General features: G+C 40.7%; 3 protein-coding genes across 3 annotated transcripts in view; 1 reads left to right on the top strand and 2 right to left on the bottom strand.

The window, feature by feature from the left end:
- The window catches only part of mapk8ip2 (mitogen-activated protein kinase 8 interacting protein 2), a gene marked incomplete at its 5' end in the record, with an annotated part of 53,438 nt that extends 44,785 nt beyond the window's left edge, over positions 1-8,653 (bottom strand). Inside the window, one exon of the mRNA XM_079501439.1 lies at positions 8,589-8,653. Coding sequence (XP_079357565.1) covers positions 8,589-8,653 — 65 coding nt within the window. The remainder of the gene's footprint in view (positions 1-8,588) is intronic.
- A 1,304-nt stretch (positions 8,654-9,957) lies between these two features.
- On the bottom strand, positions 9,958-13,477 carry LOC306923594 (zona pellucida sperm-binding protein 3-like). The gene is made up of 9 exons (XM_079501779.1): positions 13,037-13,477; positions 12,783-12,898; positions 11,825-11,928; positions 11,507-11,684; positions 11,111-11,228; positions 10,938-11,023; positions 10,443-10,849; positions 10,191-10,226; positions 9,958-10,069 (listed from the first exon to the last, which is right to left on the bottom strand). Exons 1-9 carry the CDS (start codon positions 13,445-13,447, stop codon positions 10,005-10,007), a joined length of 1,521 nt encoding a protein of 506 aa, XP_079357905.1. The 5' UTR covers positions 13,448-13,477; the 3' UTR covers positions 9,958-10,004.
- A 3,580-nt stretch (positions 13,478-17,057) lies between these two features.
- LOC306923332 (zona pellucida sperm-binding protein 4-like) lies at positions 17,058-20,869 on the top strand. The gene is made up of 8 exons (XM_079501384.1): positions 17,058-17,354; positions 17,688-17,872; positions 17,969-18,066; positions 19,100-19,254; positions 19,772-19,964; positions 20,047-20,194; positions 20,288-20,351; positions 20,669-20,869. The coding sequence occupies exons 1-8, from the start codon at positions 17,060-17,062 to the stop codon at positions 20,776-20,778; spliced, it is 1,248 nt and encodes a 415-aa protein (XP_079357510.1). The 5' UTR covers positions 17,058-17,059; the 3' UTR covers positions 20,779-20,869.
- The last annotated feature ends 2,660 nt before the right edge of the window (positions 20,870-23,529 follow it).

The following is a 23,529-nucleotide window of genomic DNA, read 5'->3' as shown; positions in this document are numbered from 1 at the left end:
CTGACACACTACACTACTGTCATTCCCAATCCCCACAGGCCTTTGATGTTCTGAAGAGAGTACAGGAGATGTTAGATAAACTTGCAGCTACATAAGAACTCTGTTGTTGTCTGTTTTTACTGTCAAGAATGGATAGACAATCCTCCTGACAATAATGTAAAGCTTGTTTCACATGAGAAGAAGGTAACGCCCGGTCAACAGGCACTCGCTGACAAGTCCATTTGATGTTTGTTAACTTATTATTGTACTTAATCTATATTATACTTTTGTTTTCACTGTCAAGTCCCTAGACTGAATAATTTGCCTGGTTGACACCAGTATGAAGAATGGAGGAGATTAAATGAATCACCATTGGAGGTGATAGAGCTGCACATTCCACACAGGTATGCATTATTGTCCTTTTCCAAGGCCAAAAGTGCAGAGCTTGGTGTATTCTTAAATTTGTCCACTAAAGCAATCTCAGCACTTGCCTGCCTGGGCATTACTGAACGTACTATACCTGGGTTGGACAAATGTGCAGCAGTGTTGACCTTGGAGATAGCCAGAGTCATTGTTGAAGAACTAGACCTGATGCTAGATGCAGTAAAAGATTTCAGACAGAAGAGTAGTGGTGATCTAAATACACAATCAGACACATTGCGATTCTATGTGTATGGGAATAATATAGTTCAGTGCGTCAGACATTCATCACAACTTTGACAGTGAGGATCAGTGTTATTTATACACATATGTGTCAGCTGCAGAAACCTATAACATAATATACTATAGTTGAATATTTATGTTGGGCAAGATGTCTTTGGCCCCTAGGAAGGAGAGTGTCACACTTTGTACACACAGGTCAACATCATGAGATGACCTCTTGGGAACATGTGTGTCAAAAACAGCCATCTATATTGAGGTAAAATAAATGTGTTCCTCAAGGTTATGCTCAGGAGTTGTTGTTTTTGTTGTTTTCATGAGAGGTCCCACCCACCAACCACTCCTACAACAGCAGTCAGGCAGTGGGATATTTTTATTGTCTCCACCAGGCCGAAGGCATGGGGAGAGAGTATGTTTTGTTGTCTCCACCAGGCCGAAGGCATGGGGAGAGAGTATGTTTTGCACTCTGTTCGTCCGTCCGTGTGTCCGTCCGTCCGTGTGTGTGTGTGTGTGTCCGTCCGTCTGTGAACAGCTAATCTCCGGCACCGTTAACCCGGTCGATGTCAAATTTTGCACACACACTCCCTGGATGCCAACGATGAACCTCTGCCCCAGAATTTCCAGAACGGCCTGTTATAGCGCCACCAGGAGGCCGCTTTGTGCAAAACAAGTTTTTGGACAGTACACCTACAGATTTTGTCCAAACATCACGCAAATTGGTACACAGTCTGTCTAGAGCCATTCAACGAAACAGGTCTTTCAGATTTCTCAGACTCCATCCTGATTGGCTAAGATTGGCTTCCAAAGTTTGCAGGAGTGCTCAGTTTCCACGTGAACATTTTCAACTCAGCCTCATGGTGGCGCTATAACTGGCCGAAAAGTGTTTTTACCTCTAACTGCACGGATCTGTGGATAACTTTGTATGCCAACTCCCTAGAGGCCAAGGAAAAACCTTTGCTCTTTATAGCGCCACCAGGAGGCCGACATATGTAAAACACATTTTCTAATATTACTCCTTCAGATTTTATCCAAATTTCACGCAAATCGGTACACATGCTCTCCATAGTCATGTGATCAAGACGCGTTTGTTTGATTTCTCATAATCCACCTTCATTGACTACGATTGGCTTCTAAACCTTTCAGGAGTAGCCCGCTTTGTACCCGTTTTGTACAAATTGCCACAATTACTCAACGCAGCGTCCGATTGCGGTGAAACTGTGCATGCATATTCCCACTAGGCTGAGGAAGAAATGCCACTTGACAGTTTTCAAATCAGCCTCATGGTGGTGCTACAACAGGCCAAGCCGCGTCACACACACACACACACACACACACACACACACACACACACACACACACACACACACACACACACACACACACACACACACACACACACACACACACACACACACAAAACATCCTCCTGGTGGAGACCTGTGCCCAGAAGGACACTTTTTCTAGTTTATTTTTGTAATTCTACGTACAGGCATGGACTGAAGTAAGGTGTCTCAAAATAACCAAGAAACTGAATGGGTAACTAAATGAGGAAACAAGAAATGATCACATAGTGATATTTGTCAGGTGAAAGAAGCACTGTCTCGGTTGTGTTCTCCCCCCCCCCCCCCCATAGTCTGATTATCATTTTAGTAACGTGTATGTTTGTGTCACAACCTCGCGCGCGTGTGTGGTTCAATGACTGTGTTTTGTTGTGGCTTTGCATTGGTTGCGCTGCGCTGTTTCAGCCGTGTTTGGTTTGAAGTTATATCGAGTGACGTTCGAACATTGTGTGGTTCATTGACTGTGTTTTGTTGTGGCTTTGCATTGGCTGCGATGCGCTGTTTCAGCCGCGTTTGGTTTGAAGTTATATCGAGTGACGTTCGAACATTGCAAACGTGTCAAATAACTGTACTATGCGCCGTGTAGTTCCCCGTCAACCCGTGAGTGTGACAGTGAGTGTGACAGTGCGCGAAAAATGAAAGCCTGGATTTACGCATGGGCTGCACTGGCCTAAACGTGGGAGTCAACCCTTCCGCGTAGGCGTCGCTTCAAATGATGTGACGTCAGGGCTCTGAGCGGTGTGCACCCCTCAAAATAACACTGTGAGGAAATCATTACCAGTACAACTTCAAACGAGGCTATGCGAGGAAAATGAGGAGAATGGCTGAAGAACCCACCACACCGTCTAAGAAAAAAACCAACGTGTGCCGACTCTGTGGAAATAACTTTGACAGTCCGTTAGAATGGTATACTCCAGCAACCAGTGGTTTCTGCTTCTGGTCGACACAATAACAGTGCTGCACTTGGGGGGGAGGAGAGACCGGGGCTGACGGACAGATCGGTGAACCAATCAGGGTGTGCGCAAATCTGAGCCGCGGCCCTCCCATCTAGGCCAGAAATGTCTAGCGTTAGCTCTGGCTAGGTTTTACCTGACATAAAAGGATACATTGAATAAGGTATAAACAGGTATAAACAGACAAAAAACAATAACAAAAACACCAGAACCAAAAAATGTACAATGCCATACAATCCACGGTCTATAAACGCCACATTGAGTTAAGATAGGCATGGCAGGCTTAACAGCGGTAAAGAAGATAGTTGCTACGCGTTATATGAGAAATGGGCACTACCGTACTCTCCCTCTGCCAACCTGGGGAGAGCCCAGAACTGAGCTCATGCTTCCTTCAATGCATGAAGAGTGAGCAGGCCGCTTCTTATCACATGACAGGGGGAGTTTCCCCGGGAGGACGTAGCGTGTGGTAGGAACACGTTATTCCAATCCCCTCCATTAGGCTCCTCCTGGCTGACCAGGGGGAGGCAGTATAGATACCAGGATTACTGCATGTTTTAGGGTACCTACCCTAGAGGACACAGGGAGAACATGCAAACTCCATACAGAAAGGGCCTTTTGACAACCCCACCTATAGGGTATGGGCGCTGATGAGGCGGAGGAGAGAACACGGCACAAGCGCGCAGAGCGTTCTTCTAGCTGTGAGGCGACAGCGCTACCGACTGCGCCACCGTGCCCCCCTGACAATGATTACTGATGTAATAAATTCAAGTGTAAGTCTGGTCAAATCTCCATTGTAATAATTCCGTGGTAATTGTTCTGCAGCCATGCAGAAAGGGAAATAGCAACACCTGCCAGACCATTAATGAGAACTGCAGTGAATTTGGCACTTTATATTGGCCAGATTTTTATAAAATTGGATGCTTGCCGTCTGCCATATATATAGGGCTTAAGTGGTCAAATGGTGAAGAGTTCAGGCCTTGGCGACAGTGTTGATTTCGTCAACTAATACTATGACGAAAAATGTTTGTCGACTACCATTTTTCACTGATGAAAACAAAATGGAAACGAAATGAAAACTAAGCTATGATGACTAAAACTAGGACATATTGACATTTTCGTCAACAAAACTAGACTAAGATGTTAGGAAGGGACGGGTGGACAAGAGGTCCAGTATAAGTAATAGACACAAGTCAATTTACACTTTGTTTCATGCTGAAAATAGCTGATCTACATAGATCTGCTATTGTGCAAAATCAACCATTACAACAGCATCAAGGCTCATTTTGTCGACTAAATCAACTGTAGATTTAGTCGACTAAAATCTTAGGATATTTAGTCGACTAAAACTAGACTGACACTAAAACATTCCAGGTGACTAAAATGTGACTGAAACTAAATGAGAGAGATGCTGTCCGGATGAAAGACAATCAAACTAAAATAAATCACTGCCCAATTGAAATTATTATCAAGACTTCTTCTTCTTATTTTCTTGCTCCAGGAGATTTAAAATAATAATAACATTATTATTAATAATAATTATCATCATCGTAATAACAATGCAGTTGAAATGGGACTCATGGGAAACATATTCTCTCGTTCTTCTTTGAGGCTACATATCGGTATCATATACACATAATACCACATGTATGTGTATGATGTATGATACCGTCATTAAACTGTACCACCGTACACCACAACATGTCTACCATTCTACTAACTTCACCAAGTCTATACTTGGTTAAAAATGTCAGGGGAAGGGAATTAGCAGAAACATTGCTATTGAACTCTCCTCCTCACTCATTGATGAACATTTAAGTCAGTGGTAAATGTCTTTCTCTGTATGGACTATGGAGTAACTTTCATCATCCCTCAGTGTGGGACGGTTGTTTCTCTTTGTGATACAGAGAGAAACAGCCTCTGGGAGGGATTATGTTTCCCATTCGGAACATAACACAGTTCAGTCGCACACACACACACACACACCCACCCACGCACGCACGCACCCACGCACGCACGCACGCACGCACGCACGCACGCACGCACGCACGCACGCACGCACGCACGCACGCACGCACGCACGCACGCACGCACGCACGCACGCACGCACGCACGCACGCACGCACGCACGCACGCACGCACACACACACACACACACACACACACACACACACACACACACACACACACACACACACACACACACACACACACACACACACACACACACACACTTCACCTTTAATTAATCCGATTCTATTGGTAATGGTATTTGGTACCCTGGCATAGCTCAGCCGATCCAAGGTGATGGAAGACATCAGCAAAGGCAAGAAGTCACACATACGCGCACGAGCACAAATTCACACTCAAAACTGCAATAATCAAACAAATTTGTGTTCATTTTCAGAAGTCAGCTGGAAATCGGTTGGGTGGAACCTAATGAAACTGAGCTATCGATCACATGCTACTGTATGTGACCGAGGGCGACATTCTCTTGTGGGCCTCATGCCCCCAAAAAAACCCTAAAATAAGACAGAGAAAAGCTGAGTAGCAAAATGAGACAATAGCAGGTGTGTCAACTTAACTAACTTAATGGAAAGAAATACGTAAAAGGTAATGACCACCACCGGTGCTGGAGTGAAGAACTGATGATGCATAGACAAAAGCTCAGTAATGTGCACAATGCTGAGGTCATCAACTCTCATGTAAAACACTGGCCTATTGATCTAACGTGATCTGATCTGACCATGCGATGAGGCCATATACAGTAAGTAAATCCCTGATGAGTGCTTTGGAGCTGGGTTTATAAAACATGTGTGCATGATGATCACATTCATGAATCACAAAACATGTACGAAGATGCTCAACAAGCTGCTTTTGAGCTAATTATAATTTGACACCACATCCATATTACATAAAACAAAAATAGAATGGAATAGGGAAGATGGCAAATTAGGTGGTCAATTTGTATTAACATTTAAAAATGTCTTAGCCTGTCAGTTATTAAATGCTACCGTTTTGGCCACTCTTGTCTTTTGTGTCTGTTTATGATTTTTTTGTTGTTGTTTATTGTGTGTTGTTTAATGTAAACAGGCCACGTAATGTGACACTGGAATTGTTATGACTTCTTGGACTGTACCCTTTATTTCCCTCACATTTATACGTCAAGGTCATTCTCATTGTTCTTTACACGAGGACGTGGTTTGGTTACCATTATCTTTATTGAGGTGCAGGTCCACATTGGTCCAGGTTTACTAATTGGATTGCATTGCATTGTTGTTGCTGGAACATGAGCACCCACAACCATGACAAGAGACAATTGCTCTGAAGCACCTACTGTTTTTCAGCTCTAAATATTAAGTTCATAGTATGTTGTCTTTCTTTCTTTCTTTCTTTCTTTCTTTTATTTTGTCCTTATAGTCTATTAGTAAAATTATGAATATTTAGGCTGTATATTGATACTGATTACGTATCACTGTAATTGCACTGTAGATAGATTCTCTATTTTATTCTGCCCCACTAATGGCAGGGATCTAAGGATGGCAAGATTGGCCGGTTGGTCCATCCGTCTGTACTAAACAAGACATGTCCAATACCGATGAACCCCATAGGGGTACTTGTAAGTACATTTAGAATTCCGAACTTTTAGCCTACTTGTAACAGAGTATTTCTACATTGCAGCATTGATACTTTTACTTGAATTTATTTTGTATATTGAACGTTTGGCTTGAGCACTTTTGAGCTGCCTAGCGAGAAGCTTCTCTGGTTTATCTCCCAGCTCAAGGTGTTTTTGTTTAATCTTGAGTAAAAGCTTACTAACATTATTGCTAAGGATAGTATTATATTCGTACTTCACTCTGTGCCAGAGAGCTTCTATAGGATTCTTCCATAGCAGGGAGTATGTCCTCAATTTCTTTAAGTCGCTTTTGCTGTTCCCTTTTTTTGGAAGCTTCAAAAGAAAGAATATAACCACACCTCATAACCACCTGAGCGTCTCCCAGAGTATAGAGTCTGACATTTCCTTTGTATCATTGGTCTCCAGGAACTCCTTAAGTCATGCAGTCATGTGATTTTTAAATATATGAATCTCAAGCAGCAATGGGTTAAATCGCCAGTTGTAGCTGGATCTTGGTATGGAAACTTTTAATTGTATTGAAACAGGGCTGTGGTCAGATATTAGAATGTTATGATATTTCGTATTTTGAATGTTGGGTATTAGTTTTGAGTCTAATAGAATATAATCAAGCCTACTGTATGACTTATGAACATTTGAATAAAATGATACTTTTACTTAAGTAAAACATTTGAGTACTGTTTCCAAGTTTTACTGCCACCATATTCCCATGAAACTGTCCCAGTATGTTCATGCTGCCTGCATGACCTTGCCATTTAAGTGACCCCGTGACCTTTTCCTCTAGCACCATCCTCAGGCCAAAACGTACATTTTTGCACACACTCAAAATCCCAATTTGGATTTTGAAGTGATTTTGATATTATCATTCTGCTTTTTAAAAATGTTTTAGGTTGGATTGGTTCAACCCACTTTGTCCCAGTTGGGTGTAGCCTAGGTGTTATAGCTAGCCTAAAATATGATGTTTCCATACCTAACACAATCAATATTCCATACATTGTGTCTGCTATATTATTGATAAGATGAGATAATGAGATACATGTGATACACCAGAGTTACATCATCATAAAAAAAGAAACGATAAAAATGAGACAAAACAAAACAAACAACACTCAATGTAACTTTAGATCCAAATAGTGCTATAGCCTATACCATCCATCTGCAGTAACCAAGCTTAAATGACACCATGCAGGGACACTTAATTGAAATAAATGCAATACTGCAATTAAACCAGATAATCGTTTTAAAGGAATGACTTAATGTTCTTTATTGTATTCTCACAGCAACACCCTTGGACGAACTATTGTGTCACTGGTGCTGCACTGATCAAAAACATTGCAATGTAGGAATGATACCAGTCGACATCTGAGGTTATACCATTCCCCTTTTTTCCTTAGGCAATGCACAAAAACTATACAATTGCAAATAGCCTATTATATATGCTTTGTCAAAGCGTTTCGGGCCAAATAAATAGTCAGGGCGAATGCAACAAATTTGGGCTTGGGCTTAAGCTTGTCTCAATAGAATAGGGCGTGGGCCTCACTGCCAGTGCCTCTGAGGTAATTGAATCTGAGAGAATGCGCAAGGCAGCTAAAATCAATCGTTTGCCCTCCGCCTCCGTCTAATATTGGTATAACCCTACTCTCACTTCTCACAACGGACCAATTTTGATTATTAACAAAATTATTTCCATAAATAAAAAGTGAACACTTCGCTTTAGGTCAATAAAATACCCTTCCCATGCAATCGCACCCATAATAGCCTATTGCGTTAGCGGCTGCATCATCGAGAGGGAGTAGCAGTGGCAGGCAGTGCAGGCCTATAGCACATTTTGATAATGTCTTACATTTTCTGTCGCTCGGTAGTTTTTGCTTTACTATAGCCATCAAAACACTGTTGTTGTAAGTGATCCAATAATATCCATTTGCCCGCTCTCCCCGAGTCCCCGCCATCCATGTCTCCAGTCCTGAATTGGGACCATCGATTCGTTCCCATGCATTCCCCTATTCTGCCGCGGTGTGATCTTACCTGCAACCGGGAGGAGAGAGGGAATGGAAAGTGGAGAGGGAAAACATCTCAGCCCTGTCCGCCATCTTCTTCCAGAAATGACTCAGAGTGACAGCAGAAAATCACGGAGGGAGCGCAGTCCATTCACGATCGGAGGCGACAGGCAGACGCAATAGCTACTAATCTCGGACAGCGGTTTCTCTGACTCCCACGCCCCCTGTTCTGTTCTGTTCTGTTCTGTTCTATTCTGTTGTTCAGGTCTACCGTCTGCGGCCACTCAGACAGATACACCTGGGCTGGCAGAGTCAGAGAGATACAGAATTACAGATTACAGAAAGAAAAAAAACACGAACCTAGGGCCAAGCACCATCAAATCTACATTGAACTAGATCCACTCTCGGGGGAGAAATATACGTGTCGTGTATAAATCATCTGAAATAAGCGCACACGACACTATACGGAAAATCAAAACAAACCCCAAAAAAACATGTATCCCTCTTTCCCGATTCGTATGTGCCAGCAGCCATACAGCCGCAATCCGCGTGTTGCCTTAATGTCTGAATGGTGAATGTGTGCTGTGAGATGCTGCTGCTGCTGCTATGACACAGAGCGGCGACTGGCCAGCAGTGCAGAGAAGGGGGGTGGGGTGGGTGGGGGTGTATATGAGCACAAGCACATTGTAAAAATGTCAATTAACTCACAACAGGTACATGGAATCAAATGGATGTTACTGGACCATTTGGTTCCATGTATCAAAAAAGTGTGGGCACCCAATCGTGTACAGTAACTATCGCAGTTATAAATGAATTCTACTGTGTGTGATTTTAACAAATGCACTTCCTCTGTCCATGGTGCTGAAACTGATGCACTGCCACGCGGGGGCGACAAATACTGTACTTGTGCTTGACACACGCAGAGTGCGTGTGTGGTTTATTCACAGTGGAATAAATATATATATATATATATATATATATATATATATATATATATATAATATTTTTTTTTCTTCTTTATACATTGATACATTTGATTCAGAGAATCAAATGTGTATGGCCATGATTCACCAGGATTCTGGATGGCTTGATTCTAGGCTTAAATTAATTTATATAAATATTTTTGGAAATCCATGAGAAAAATGAATGTGGTCTGGAATGATGGAACTGCAGGAAATGGTTAGGCCATAAGCTGTTCACAACATTAAAATCTGTATAATCTATCTAGATCTAGTGATTTGTATTTAAAGATCTTTATTTCTCACATCTTTATATAATGGATGTTGAATACCTTTACTTTATAGGCTATTATATGACCATATAGGTGCCCACTCCCCCAATCGTTCGTCACCATAAGCTGAAAGGATTCACATGAGCATTAAATAAGATTCAGACAATTATCAATCATTCAGAATTTATTTCCATGGAAATTGTCTTCAGGTGGTTATTGGACCTTTTCCTGGATTGTGATGGGACCCAGACCAACAAAACCATGCCATACGACAGGGCCTGAAAAGGGAAGATACATTGTGTTATATTATATCTGATACACAAAATGTATCCAAAATGTATCCAAATGTATCCAAAAGTCAAAGATCCTTTTGTGCACAGTTGCATTCTGGGACCTTACCATTAGCTTTAGAAAGGGGTAGATTCATTGGTACTCCTGAGGAGGACAGAATGTGTTTAGTGTGTGATTTGGAAGAAATTGAAAAATAAATATTTTTTTTGTTTTACTGCCCATGATGAATTAAGACATTTATTATTTTGTAAAATGACAACTATTTGTGTTAACTTTTTCTGGTTAGATTATTATTATGATTATTATTATTTTTGTTTTTTTGGTTATACAACCATTTCTAAAATGTCACATTAAACGTACCTTGTTGCTTGACGCCACGACCGGTTCGTACGTGTTTCTTCGTCGAACCAGTCTGACTCTGATAGCCAAAACCCGGGTCCCGTCCAATTGCCGTCCCCGTAGTCCCGCCGCCAAAACCAGGGTTAAAACCACCACCAGTGCCTGCAGAACCACCGGGATAACGACCACCAGTGCTTGGATAACCACCAGTGCTTGGATAACCACCACCAGTGGTTGGATAACCACCACCAGTGCTTGGATAACCACCACCACCACCACCGCCACCGCCACCACCACCGCCTGCAGAACCACCAACACCACTACCTATAGGAGAACCACCTATGCCTTGGTGGTCAAGGAGGTCTAGGGGTAGACCCTGACCACATGAAATACAAGCTTCATTCGGAGGTCCACTCGCCTCCTTCCACCTATGGAAAGAGAAAATTAAAGAAAAGTTAACTTTATACTACTCACAAAAATGAAGAATACTTACACACTAAGCAGGCACACTCTTACCCATTATTCATGTAGGAACATGCTCGATTTCCACTATCAATGTCATGGGAAGCGGAGGTTGCTGTCAAATGGCAGGTAATGTAGAACTAATGGAATGAGACAAAATGTTGGTTATCTTAATATCTGTTATTTCCGCGAGCGACGCCCAAAATATTCACAATAGCGGTTCTTACGGTGTCCGTGTCTATATTCTGGAACCTGAAGGCCTCCAACCGGAAGTTCAGCTTGTTATCAGCAGTGCGTGGCAAAAACACGGAGTCTGAGCCTGTGAGATAGGCATCAACGTAACAGCTGGATGGAAGACATGGACGGGGAATCAGGTTAACTTGTCAGAAAAGCTTTTGCGTTGGTCACAAACTGACAAACTGACTATTCTGTTCTGCAGCTTGTTTACTGAAGCCATGTGATACACAGAGTTCACAGCTGTGAAAAAATAGCCGACCTACAATCTATGAGTCGTGGCTATTTTTGCACGTAAAAAAGAAAAGAAAGAAAATAAACATTATGAAAATCTTTGCCTAAGATGCCCAAAATCAGCACACCATGTTGAAAGTTATTAAATATCCTACCCATCATTGTCAATGAAGGCATATCTGGGTTGGGAGTTTGCGTCAGGTGACACAGTGGCTACACAGCTGTCCACAAAGACACGCAGGGGGACATGGAAGTACTGTTGGACTGTTGCCTGGATATTGATTGAATCTCCCAGATAATACTGGTTGATTGGTCTCACGTAAACCCAGTCGGCTGTACAAGGGAATGAAGAAGAATTTTGTTACACCTGCTGAATGTATGTAGTATATACTTTGTATCATAGTATACTGAGAGTGGAAAGAGAGACCTTGAAGTGAATGACTATTGTTGTGTTGTGTTATTCTTTTACCCACCTGTCATCATTCTAAGAGTGAAGAACAAGAGTTCTTCCACCACCTTTGTAGCAGAGAATGGGATCCAGTGTGGAGCGAGTGCCTGGCTGCTCACATTGTGCTTCCTGGAAGATAATACAATGGATTTACACATAACCATAAATAAATGTAAGTGATGATTTTGTTTACAGAAATAAAAATAACGAACACAAACACATTGTATTTGTTTTGTTAAACAGTTAAAGTTTGAGTTAAAGAGTATTTATTCAGTAACAGGGGTCTTCCCATCTTTTTAGTTCTTTAGTAAATAGAAAATAAATGTTCAGGTTGGTATACCAATTTTACACACAAAAATCATTTAGACACTAGTTTACAGTTACACAGCTTCAATGTCATTGTGTTCCCTTTCTTTTGTCCTCCCCAACCGTCTTATCTTAATTGTTTATCCTGATCGTATATTAGTTCTCTCATACAAAGTTCAAATTGGTATCTTTACTGAACATTTATTTTCTGTTTACTAAAGAGCTGGAGAGAGAGACCCCTGTTACTGAACAAATAGTCTGTAGCAATAATTGCAACACAATGTCACTTACACCGGCACCCTCTTTAAGAAAGATTGACTCTGTCTGACCGTTGATGCTCTACACCAGTGGTTCCCAAACTGTGGTGCGTGCTCCCCTTGTGGTGCGCGAGCGCCTTCTAGGGGGTGCGCAACATGAAAAGTCTAATGGTGGTGCTATGGTTTTATTTTAAATATATTAACATATTTTGCCAATATATGGCAAGTAATGCAGAATATAGCCTATGCTGCATATATTATGCCATATTCACGTTCATATATGTGCATATATGTGGATAAAAAGGAAATATATGTCTCTATATAGCTTATGCAATTTATATTTCCATGTGTGGGGGTGCATCAGCTAGGTCGGGAGCTAACAGAGGGTGCATGCAAACCGCAAACCGCTGCTCTACACACCTGGGGTAGTGGCATTCCACAGTAACGACCACGGTGCTGGCCCGCACCACAGGGGTATTGCCGGTTTTGGGTTCATAGTTTAGACTGAAGGTGTAGATGAGGGCCTCTTCAGTCATCTGGCAAAGAGATAAGTACATCATTCTATATGAAAATGGTTGTGCTCATTATATGACTTAATACAGTAAAATCCTCAGTGCTACTCCATTTGTTGAGATTGCACAAATATACACACTCTCTTAAATTATTATGCATACCATCAAGCTGCTGTCACATCTTTCCAGTTGGGTATCAAAAATCAACACTTGAGCAAGAGTGTCCTCCCCAACAGGATCGCAGGTTCCCAGTTTAATATCTGCAGCATCGATGATGTAGCCAGTCCCAAAGAAATCTTTCTTTACTTCCACATGAGCATTGTTGTTTTCGCACGCAACAGCCACAGTGACAGCCACGATAGGAATCCTGTTCACTTCTATCCCAACCCCTGGGGTTTCAAGTGTGGGGTCATGTGGATATTCCCAGTTGAGTGGAAGCTCGGGAATTTCCTTTTCCTGAACCGGATTCTTCGGAATCGGACGAGGTACCTGAGGTACGTAGGGGCCTTGTTGTCCTTCGCTCAAGCAGCCGAGCATGGCCACTGCCACAAGGCCCACAGCAATCCACTTCATTGCTGAGGCCAACAAGGTGTGGTCACCAGATGTTCTGATGACTGGAGCGTAGTGAGAGAACACATACTTTTATAATGAAGTGAGCATGTTTACTTGCCTGACTTACACGCCCCTTCTAGGGCCTTAGCAAAAACAAACAAAAAAGGGTTGTTACTCTAGTCTAAACGTTCAAATAGCCTACATCAGGTAGGCTATGTTAAGAAAGGAATCTGCATGGAGAATGCATACACTGAGCAATGCAGTGGTGGAAAAGTACTTAAGTAAAAGATTTGATACTGCAATTTAGAAATATTCTGTTACAAGTAAAAGTCAGAAATTCAGTACAAAAGTACAAAAGTATTAGTATAAAAATCTACTTAAAATTACTAAAAGTAGAAAGTTCTCAGGATGTCCCATTTCAAAGTTTACAAATAAACTATAAACATATTTTGAAAATAGCAGATCTTGTGGATCGGCTATTTTCAAATGGCCAAAATGTATGTAGGGCTGAAGTGGGTAATCTCTAGGTCGTCCTCAGAAGCTAATGTATGTTTTGTAATAATATTATAATATATAATAATAATAATAATAATAATTACAACAACAACAACAACAACAATATTATTATTAATAATAACAACAACAACCACAAGAACAACAACACTAATTATTAACAATAATAATAATAATAATAATAATAATCTACAAAGTAACTAAAGTCAGATCAGGGGGAGTCAGATCAACATATGGAATGAATTCTGTATTGGCCATATATGGAGAGTGTCTTGAATGTACAGGGTTTGATGAGGTCAGATCAACATATGGAATGTCAGAACACGTCAGCTCCATATATGGAAATCTAAGGGTGGCAGCGGGGGCAGTCTCTTGAGTGTACAGGGTTTGATGGGGTCTGGCCATATATGGAGTGTGTATTGAGTGTACAGGGTTTGATGAGGTCTGATCCATATATGGAGATCTAAGGGTGGCAGCGGTGGCAGTGTCCTGAGTGTACAGGGTTTGATGAAGGCCCACTACTACTCCAGCACTCCAGCACTCCAGCACTACTCCTCTTCAGCTCCATCCATTAAATGTGACAAATTATTGTTCTTAATATATCTTATAAAACGGCCCCACACCTCCTGAAACATTTCTTGTTTGTCCTTAAGAATGTATGTACCGTCTAGAGTTTTAATGGATAGGTATCAGTTAAAAGGGAGACATCGAAGAGGAAGGACGGGTGGGGTAGGATCAACATATGGAATGTCAGAACAGGTCAGCTCCATATATGGAGATCTAAGGGTTTGAAGTTTGAGGTCAGTTGTAGAGTTGCTGGCCGGCTCTGCAGATCTAGGTGATGATCCAGTCGTATGGCTATGCAGGATTTGATGAGGTCAGTGTAGTGATCTTCATATATGGAGACGGCCATATATGCAGTCATGAGGCGTGACGGACTGACAGACATATATGGTGGTGTGACGTGTCACATGGCGTGACAAGCTGACGGCCATATATGGTGGCGTGATGGATCGACTGACAGATCGAATGACAGGTTTTGCAGGTTTTCATAGTAATCTGCGACCTACAGTCGCAATAAAGGGAAGGTATACCAAGCTGAATGAACTAAAGTAATCAATGATATAGCAAAGAATATTGAAGAATAGTGATGCAAGAAAATGATTGTTTACTGACACTAAGCAAATATAATTTGGGTAAGGAAACGTTATGCAAACAGTAGGTTCCAACATGATTATATAAAATAATGTCAGTCGCTAAAGGTTATCTAGACCTTGATTTAGGTTTGTGTGCCCTAAAGTATTCATTTTGCCAAAGTACATTCTGTGAACACCTACAAACAACATGTCTGCCTGCCTGCGACGCTTGCTCTTTTTGTACAGGTTAAAGCTACATTGTGTAGGTCAGTGGTTCTCAAACTTTTTTATATATCAAGGACCCCCAAATTAACTTGTATTCCCAGCATCTGAAAGTATTCTGTGCCAGAGACCCCCATACAAGATTTGTGTTGTACTCAAGTGAGCTTGTAGATCGACTATTTTCAAATAGCCGATTATTAAATTATATAAGGGTAGTAGTTAAACGGATTGTGATGCTATATTAACAAAATTTGCTGGCCATTCCCTGAACCCCGTCAAGGACATCTGGGGGTCCACAGACCCCACTTTGAGAACCACTGGTGTAGGTACAGACAAGAATGTTATGTTGATGTTTTATAAGGCGGCAACCAAATCCATATTCTCCACATTCTGCTTCTGTAAAAATAAAGTATCTGCAGGAAATATTTGGTTAGACAGACAGGGCCAGAGAAGTGTGTCTGACGTCTGACCCTAATCATGTTCTTCATGAGGATTATGAGCGTATTTAATCGGTAAGAATGCCCACCAAGCTGTGACCACATCATATTTGTATCTTGGTCCCATTGTGGCAATCAATTTCATATTATCAGTTTCATATTATAGCCATTTAGATTTTATTTAAACACATCAATTGAAATATTCACATCAGTTCAAATCTGATTAGATTGAGACTGCTGTATGGACTTTTGCACCCTGCTGTGTAATGTGGTCTTTGTTCATCATCATGACCACATGCCGGTCACAGAGGCCTTGAAAAGGTCTCTACGACCTGCATTTGGTTGACCTGAAATTTGTTCAGTCCTGCCTGATTTGCAAGTCTGATTGGTGTCTCATAACAAAGAAGATACAGTAGCTATATGAAGGATTATTAGCCTATAACACTGCCTAGTTATTGTTAATAGGCTGTACATATATTCATTAATATATTCATTACGATGTATGGCAATAGATGTATATATTCATTACGATGTATGGCAATAGATAGAAGTGATTATTCACTAATTTGCTCAGAGATCCAGAGTAGATATGTTGAGCCTATACAGCTCAGTATTTCATTTTATTGTATTTCATTTTATTGTATTTCATTTTATTGTATTTCATTTTATTGTATTTAATTTTATTGTATTTAATTTTATTGTATTTCATTTTATTGTATTTCATTTTATTGTTCTTTATCGTATTTCATTTTATTATTCTTATTATGTATCATGGTTTGGTTCTTGAGCTTATCTTATATGTGATTTGCTGCCATTCTCTTGCCATCAGCCTCCCACTGTCAGCCTTCTGAGTGGTACCAGACCGACAAACCAGCAGGCATCTTCCTGCCTAGGTTCCACCTCCTTCTGGTTGTTTATGCTGAGTTAAGTTTAGTCAAAATAAGAAAGATATCCAGTTTTTGGAAAAACACGTTATGCCACTATGACACTGTATTGCACCCAAGATGGTCCTTTTTACTGAGGCCAAAAGTTCAAATAATAATTCAATACAAGGAAACAGAAAAACATTTCTGTTGTCAGAGAGAGGTTTTTTGTCCAACTAAGCAACAGCAGCCAATGGGCACGAAGAGGGGCGGGACTAAAGGGTCAATTGGTTTCTGGTCTGTCGAGCAATAACCAATAACCAACCAAAGCAGTTCGTTGACACCAGGTGGTCAGCGAATGACCTGTGGGATATATCAAGTCAGTGTGTCCCGTCCTTTTAGGGTTAGGGTTAGGGTTTATAAAAGGGAGCAGTTTCACTGTGCTATTCACAAGCCGAGGCGATGAAGTGGATTTATGTTTGTCTTGTGGTGGTGGTGGTGCTGCTGAACAATGTTGGTGCTCAGTCTCAGCCTGGGTATCAGGTTGTTTCCAGACCCAAAACCAAGGTTCCACCAAAAGGTCCCATAAAACAAACAAGGGACCCAATAGTACCACCTACTGTCGCTCCATTTAACTTATGTGAGGTTGAAAACGACATCAAGATACAGTGTGGCCCCGCACACATCTCCAATGCTGACTGTGATGCTATCAACTGCTGTTATGATGACGTTGGGATGTGCTATTATGGGAGATCTGGTAAGTGGTTGTTTAGTTTACTTTTTAGTGTAGTTTACTAGAAAAGCAATAACTATATAGGTTAATACATTCTGAGGATTGAATTCACATTATTATTATTATTATTATTATTATTATTATTATTATTATTATTATTATTATTATTATTATAATTATTATTATTATTATTATTATTATTATTATTATTATTTGTGTAAACCAAATTAGCACTGTTTTGAATCATAGGTCTGTTAAGATTTTAGTGTTGAATTTTCAGTGTTAAAGGGTCTGCAAAATGAAGAAACCACCTTGTTTTGTTTTTCTTTTTTCCTTCTTCTTTTACTTTTTTACCAGTGACTCTACAGTGCACCAAGAGCGCCCAGTTCATTTTGGTGGTGGCCAGAGATGCCACTCTGCCCAACATTGACATTGGCTCCATTACTCTTCTTGGTGTTGAACCAGGCTGCCAGACTGTGGCTCTCAACTCAGCCTTTTCCATCTACCAGTTCCCTGTCACTGCCTGTGGAACCATCATGACGGTAGGCCCTTAGCTGGATTCACAGTTGACTTGAAAGGTGAAATATTTTGTTTTCTTTTGCAGCAATGATAAGTGAATTACAGTTGACTTATTATAGGAAGAAGCTGGTGTTATAACCTATGAGAATAGGATGACATCGTTATACGAAGTGGCAGTTGGACCCCGTGGAGCTATCACCAGGGACAGTACTTTTGAGTAGGTGATTATTTTTTCCCCTTATTAAAGGCTTGCTCTATTAGAACACATGTTGTGTGACGGATCTCCAACCAGAAGTGGGTGAAATTGTGTGAAATTATAGTAATTGTTTAAACTGCCTGGAAGACCTAATAGACATAGAAAAGGGAATTCTGACAGATAAGCTTAACTTGCTAAGTTACGTTGTTATTCACCGCAAAATGTATAAACAGAGTGTTCAGGTACTACCAGCACTTTGGTCAACTCTGTTGTTTTTAAATGTGCTTTATAAATAAAGATGGATTGGATTGGACTTGGATACTATGGCACTCTTTTACTTCTACAACTCCAATGCTGAAAGAACAAATTATTTGTTATCACAATTTGACCCAGGCATTTACTAGTTACTAAATTATGAAAGTAACTAGTTACTAGTAAATAATAAATACAGGTTTTAAAAATATATAAGATTTTCCAATGCAGACACATTGTTTTCAAGGAAAAAATATTCCCTAATGGCTCTGGTGTGTTTTAAGCTCTACTCTTAACTTATGCCAATAGTACAATATCCAAAATCACAGACAATATCAAGTCTAATGATATTGATATAATACTGATTCCCTGCCCATGCACAGACAGGCCTAAAGTAATTACCCTATGTTACCCTATGTTGACCAATCATCATCATTATGATGACGTTATGCCCTGTGGAAGCCATATTTTCTCTTTCTCATGTGGAATGTGTTTCACTCTGGGAGCGCACTCAGCGGCAGCGCATCATGTCAGTTTACATGACAGACTCCGCACTGGCAGGAGAAGGAGACGGTTCTTTTGGATTACATTACGCAACTACTAACTCACCCATTGAAAACTATAATGGCGTTACTGAATGGGAAAATGTAAAGAGTTACATTACAAGTTACAGCAAAAAGTAGTTTTGTTATGTAAAGTAACTTAATGTAAGGGCGTTAGTTCCAACACTGAAATACTAATATAAATTCATTGAATCTACAAAATGTAACAATAACCATGCTGTTCCCTTTCTTCTTCTCAGGCTCATTGTTAAATGTAAATACACTGCCTCTGCCATTGAGGCTCTGGTCCTTCAGGTGTTCGTTATTCAAATTGCGGATGTCTTTTCAAATGGAACTTTGACTGTGGAGATCAAAGTGGCCAATGGACCGTGTTTTGTAAAGGGATGTAACGAAGGTTAGTGGGAAGAAGAAGCCTTTTCTTTTCTTCGCTAGTTTGTTTTTGCACTTTCTGTCTGTCACCCTACCAGTCAGTGTTTAATTCACTGTGGGTCAGTGGGTCGGGACTCATTTGTGGGTCGTGGACACATTTTTATGGGGCCCTTAATTTTTTATTTGCTACATTTTGTTTTTAATTATTATAATTTCAAAGATTTCTTTTTAAACATTCCCAAAAAAGCTAAAGTTTTCATGAATTAAAACCAAATAAAATTTAAGTCATTTCTTGAATATAAATAAAAGAAAAATCTCAGAAATTCCATAATTTACTAAATAAATATTTAAGGGGTAGTTACAACAGCGATCTACAAGCTCACAACGTGGTGCGAAGCTATGGGTTGTGAGCTTGTAGATCTGCTTTTTTAACTCATTTGGGTCCTGGGGGAATGTCTAATTTCTCTTTTGGGTCACGGGCAAAAAAGTTTGGGAACCACTTGTCTATAATGATTAACTAATCATGCTTCTTTGTGGAGCAGAACAGGTGGTGTACAACTCCTTCTACACAGAATATGAGTACCCTGTCACAAAGGTCCTGAGAGATGCTGTGTATATTGATGTTCAAATGCTGGGTAGGACTGACCCCAGCCTCTTCTTGACTCTTGGACGCTGCTGGGCAACCACTAATGATGACCCACTTAGTCTTCCTCAGTGGGACCTGCTCATTGACGGGTAAAAACTATGACCTTTTCTTACATGTGAGCCGGGAAATATTTGTGTTATACTTAATTGGTTCCACTTCTTCATCCTCCAGGTGCCCGTCAAATAACGACCGTTACGCTACAAAACTTGTGGCGATGGATGGCGATGCCCGTGTTGAGTTCCCATCACACCACAGTCGTTTTGCTTTCAAGATGTTCACTTTTGTGGATGACACAACCATGATCCAGATGAAGGAGAAGGTATGAGAGACAATCAGTTAGTAAAAATAAATAAACCAGGGCATTATTTTATCCGATCTCCCATTGCAATTATTTTGTCCTGTTTTGTTCCAGGTGTTTATCCACTGTGACACAACTGTGTGTCTAAACAATTGTGCAACTACATGCGCTCGCGCAAGTGAGTAGAGTACATGTCATGAATATGTTATTTTTTTAAAAAGTATTATTATGGTAGAAAAACCCTAGACTGTTGAGCACTAGCTGTTACCTGTAACAATAATATTACATAGTATTATAATAGTCATGATAATCATCTTGGCCTTAAATATCACCTATGCTTAGTTAATTCAAAATTGGTCATATGTGTTGCTTGTAAAAAACAAATGCTTTAATTGGGCTCCAGACCAATGGCCATTTAACTGTCTCAGTCTACATTTTGTGTCTTACGAACTCTGAATGTGATGGAAACTGACCGGACATATCTTCTCTGTGCAGGGCCAGGGAGAAGTATTGCCAGCACAAAGACACAAAGATACGAAAACGGACAACAAGAAACTTTCAGGGTTTCCAGTTCTGAACTGAACATCGTCAGCCCATATTATTAAAGCAAGGCATCCTCATTCTCTTATGACATCAAATCAGAGCTTTGTGCAACAGTGACAGACTTTCAAATAAACCTCAAAGTCTTTCATTTCATTTTAAGAGTGCCTTGGAGTTATTTTTTTTATCGAACCCTGAACAAACACAGCACCTTCAACACAGAGTAATCTAGTAAGAGAGTGGCGACACTAGCGTTGACTCCCATTGTAACAACGGAATGCGGAAGTGCTCATTCTATCTCAATGGGATAGTTCCAGCCATAGGAGCATTGGGCCTCATGCGCCAATAAGTTCCTAACTTTTCCTCTTACATTTCTTCCTAAGTGAATTCCTAAGAGAAGTCCAGTCAGATTCATGAAACGTTCTTAAGTAGGCAGAATTGTTCGTAAGCATGTTCTTATGATGATGAATCCAAATCCTCGTAACTTGAAGGGGTGTGCCAGTTCATTCAAATTATCATAGGTAGACGCCCCACATATCCTAATTAGCATCCTAATTACCATAGGGAACCGCCCCACCAATCCCATATAAGGCATTGGGAATTCACTTTCCTACCTGTGTTCACCCAGGTGGGTGTGGTTTTGCATGACTCCATGGCCTTGCCTGCAGTCACACCTGTGTGTGATTGCAGCTCACAGGACCTCACACATAGAAATAAAGTTGAGTGAAGTCAAGAATACCTAAACTAAAGTCTAAATATGGTGGAACACCAGACTCCAAACATTAAAAATCAATAATACTGTGGAGGTACTGAAGTGAACAGAAATTTTCACATTTTCAATATTTCAATATTTTAATATTTTCAAAATTCATGAATGTATTTTATTATTTATCTCACAATAGTCAACTGGGGGGGGGGGGGGGGGGGGGGGTTATGTGGTGGGTATGGTGCGTTTGTTTGGGTTGGGTTGTGAACGCTAAACCAGTGGTTCTCAAACATTTTCATGTCAAGGACCATTCTGCAGACCCCCATATGAAAATATTTTCTGCTAGGGTAATGTTTTGAAGATTTATCAAAATGTTTTGAAAATAGCCGATCTACAAGCTCAAAATGGGCAGTAATGGGACGCGTTTGTGAGCTTGTATATTGGCTATTTTCAAAGTATAAAATGGGATTAAAGTGGTAAAATATTCCATATTTTGCTGTGGACTGCCTGGAACTTCCTCAAGGACCCCTTGAGGTCCTCAGACCAAACTTTGAGCATCATGCAGATGGCGCTGTTTTCCCTTTATGTTTTCAGATTGCACTTAAGAACGAAAAAGGCACCCTAAGAGTGCTCCACAGTGTGCGTAGATTCTGTTCTTACCTACGAACAAATCACAGCTAAGAAAAGATTGAGGGATCCCAAAACCTTCTTAAAAACTTCCTAAGTGGGTCTAAGAACAAATTTCCTCTTAAGAACTTCTTAAGAACGGTTGGCGCATGAGGCCCAATGTTTGGAACTACAGCCCATAGGCACCTGCTTTGCGGCGAGATCAAAGCGTGTCGCTACTCTCCTACTCTACACACTGCTTCAACAGTACTATACTATTTAGAGCTAATTATTTAGTAGTAGTATTTATTATTTACTATTGTTGTCTCCACCAGGCCGAAGGCATGGGGAGAGAGTATGTTTTGCACTCCGTCCGTGTGTGTGTGTGTGTGTGTGTGTGTCCGTGTGTGTGTGTGTGTGTCCGTCCTTCCGTCCGTCTGTTACCAGCTAATCTCCGGCACCGTTAACCCGGTCGATGCCAAACTTTGCACACACACTCCCTGGATGCCAACGATGAACCTCTGCCCCACATTTTCCAGAACGGCCTGTTATAGCGCCACCATGAGGCAGCTTTTCACATTTTTTACCTAAAACTGCACCGATCTGCGTGAAACGTTGCATGCACACTCCCTAGAGGCCAAGGACAAACCGTTGACCTGCATTTTCCGCATCTGCCTTTTATAGCGCCACCAGGAGGCTGACTTTTGTAAAACACATTTTTTGATATTACTCCTCCAGATTCTGTCGCAAATCTGTCACAAATCGTTACACACTATCTCTATGGTCATGTGCTCAAGTCGGATCTGTCCGATATTTCATATTCCATCCTAATTGGCTATAATTAGCTTTCACAGTTTGCAAGATTGCCCCGTTTTGAACAAAAGCCTCAAATCATGAACGCAGCATGCAATTTACGTGAAATCTTTCACACATTTTCTTACTAGGCTGAGGAATATATCCCACCCTTTTCACATTGGCCTGTTATAGCGCCACCAACAGGTTGATTTTTGCAAAACACATTTTTGAAACAAAATGCCTCAAAAACATGTTTATATTAATCCTAAACATTTTGCCAAACATCTCATACAGTCCTATCCTCCTGGTGGAGACCTGTGCCCAGAAGGGCACTTTTTCTAGTTGCTATTGTTATTGCTGCAATTTTGAGGAAGGAGACAAAAGCCAATAATTGTACTCTTGTGCTTGTAATATTATGGGATATAACAATAAAAATGTAATCTTGAAATTTGAAACAGCAATAAAAACTTTGTTAACCTATAAAGCTCTCAATTATCCTGCTTTTGTATTAGAGCACAGCACAGAGTAAGAGTTTATGTCACATACTTGAACACCTTGGCTTTGCTCCCTGTATATTCGGGTAATTTTCTGTTTAATGAAGAACAAGTACAGTCAAGTTCCAGATTTCAATGTTGCAAAAGCATCACAGGCAGGCAAACAAAGAAACAAGCGCAAATGGAATGCTTTAAGACAATGTCCTATGTAAAGG

The sequence above is a fragment of the Electrona antarctica genome (genome assembly GCF_951216825.1).
Source record: "Electrona antarctica genome assembly, chromosome: 5".
NCBI classification, from domain to species: domain Eukaryota; kingdom Metazoa; phylum Chordata; class Actinopteri; order Myctophiformes; family Myctophidae; genus Electrona; species Electrona antarctica.
This window is presented reverse-complemented; position numbering and strand designations above follow the sequence as displayed.

Coding starts and splice junctions, on each gene's coding strand:
- LOC306923332 (XM_079501384.1), top strand. CDS start 17,060: ATGAAGTGGATTTATGTTTGTCTTGTGGTGGTGGTGGTGCTGCTGAAC. Junction 19,255..19,771: donor TGTAAAGGGATGTAACGAAG/GTTAGTGGGAAG, acceptor TTTGTGGAGCAG/AACAGGTGGTGTACAACTCC. Junction 20,352..20,668: donor AACTACATGCGCTCGCGCAA/GTGAGTAGAGTA, acceptor TTCTCTGTGCAG/GGCCAGGGAGAAGTATTGCC.
- LOC306923594 (XM_079501779.1), bottom strand. CDS start 13,447: ATGAAGTGGATTGCTGTGGGCCTTGTGGCAGTGGCCATGCTCGGCTGC. Junction 11,685..11,824: donor CACTCTTAGAATGATGACAG/GTGGGTAAAAGA, acceptor TCCCTTGTACAG/CCGACTGGGTTTACGTGAGA. Junction 11,229..11,506: donor GCCTTCATTGACAATGATGG/GTAGGATATTTA, acceptor TCTTCCATCCAG/CTGTTACGTTGATGCCTATC.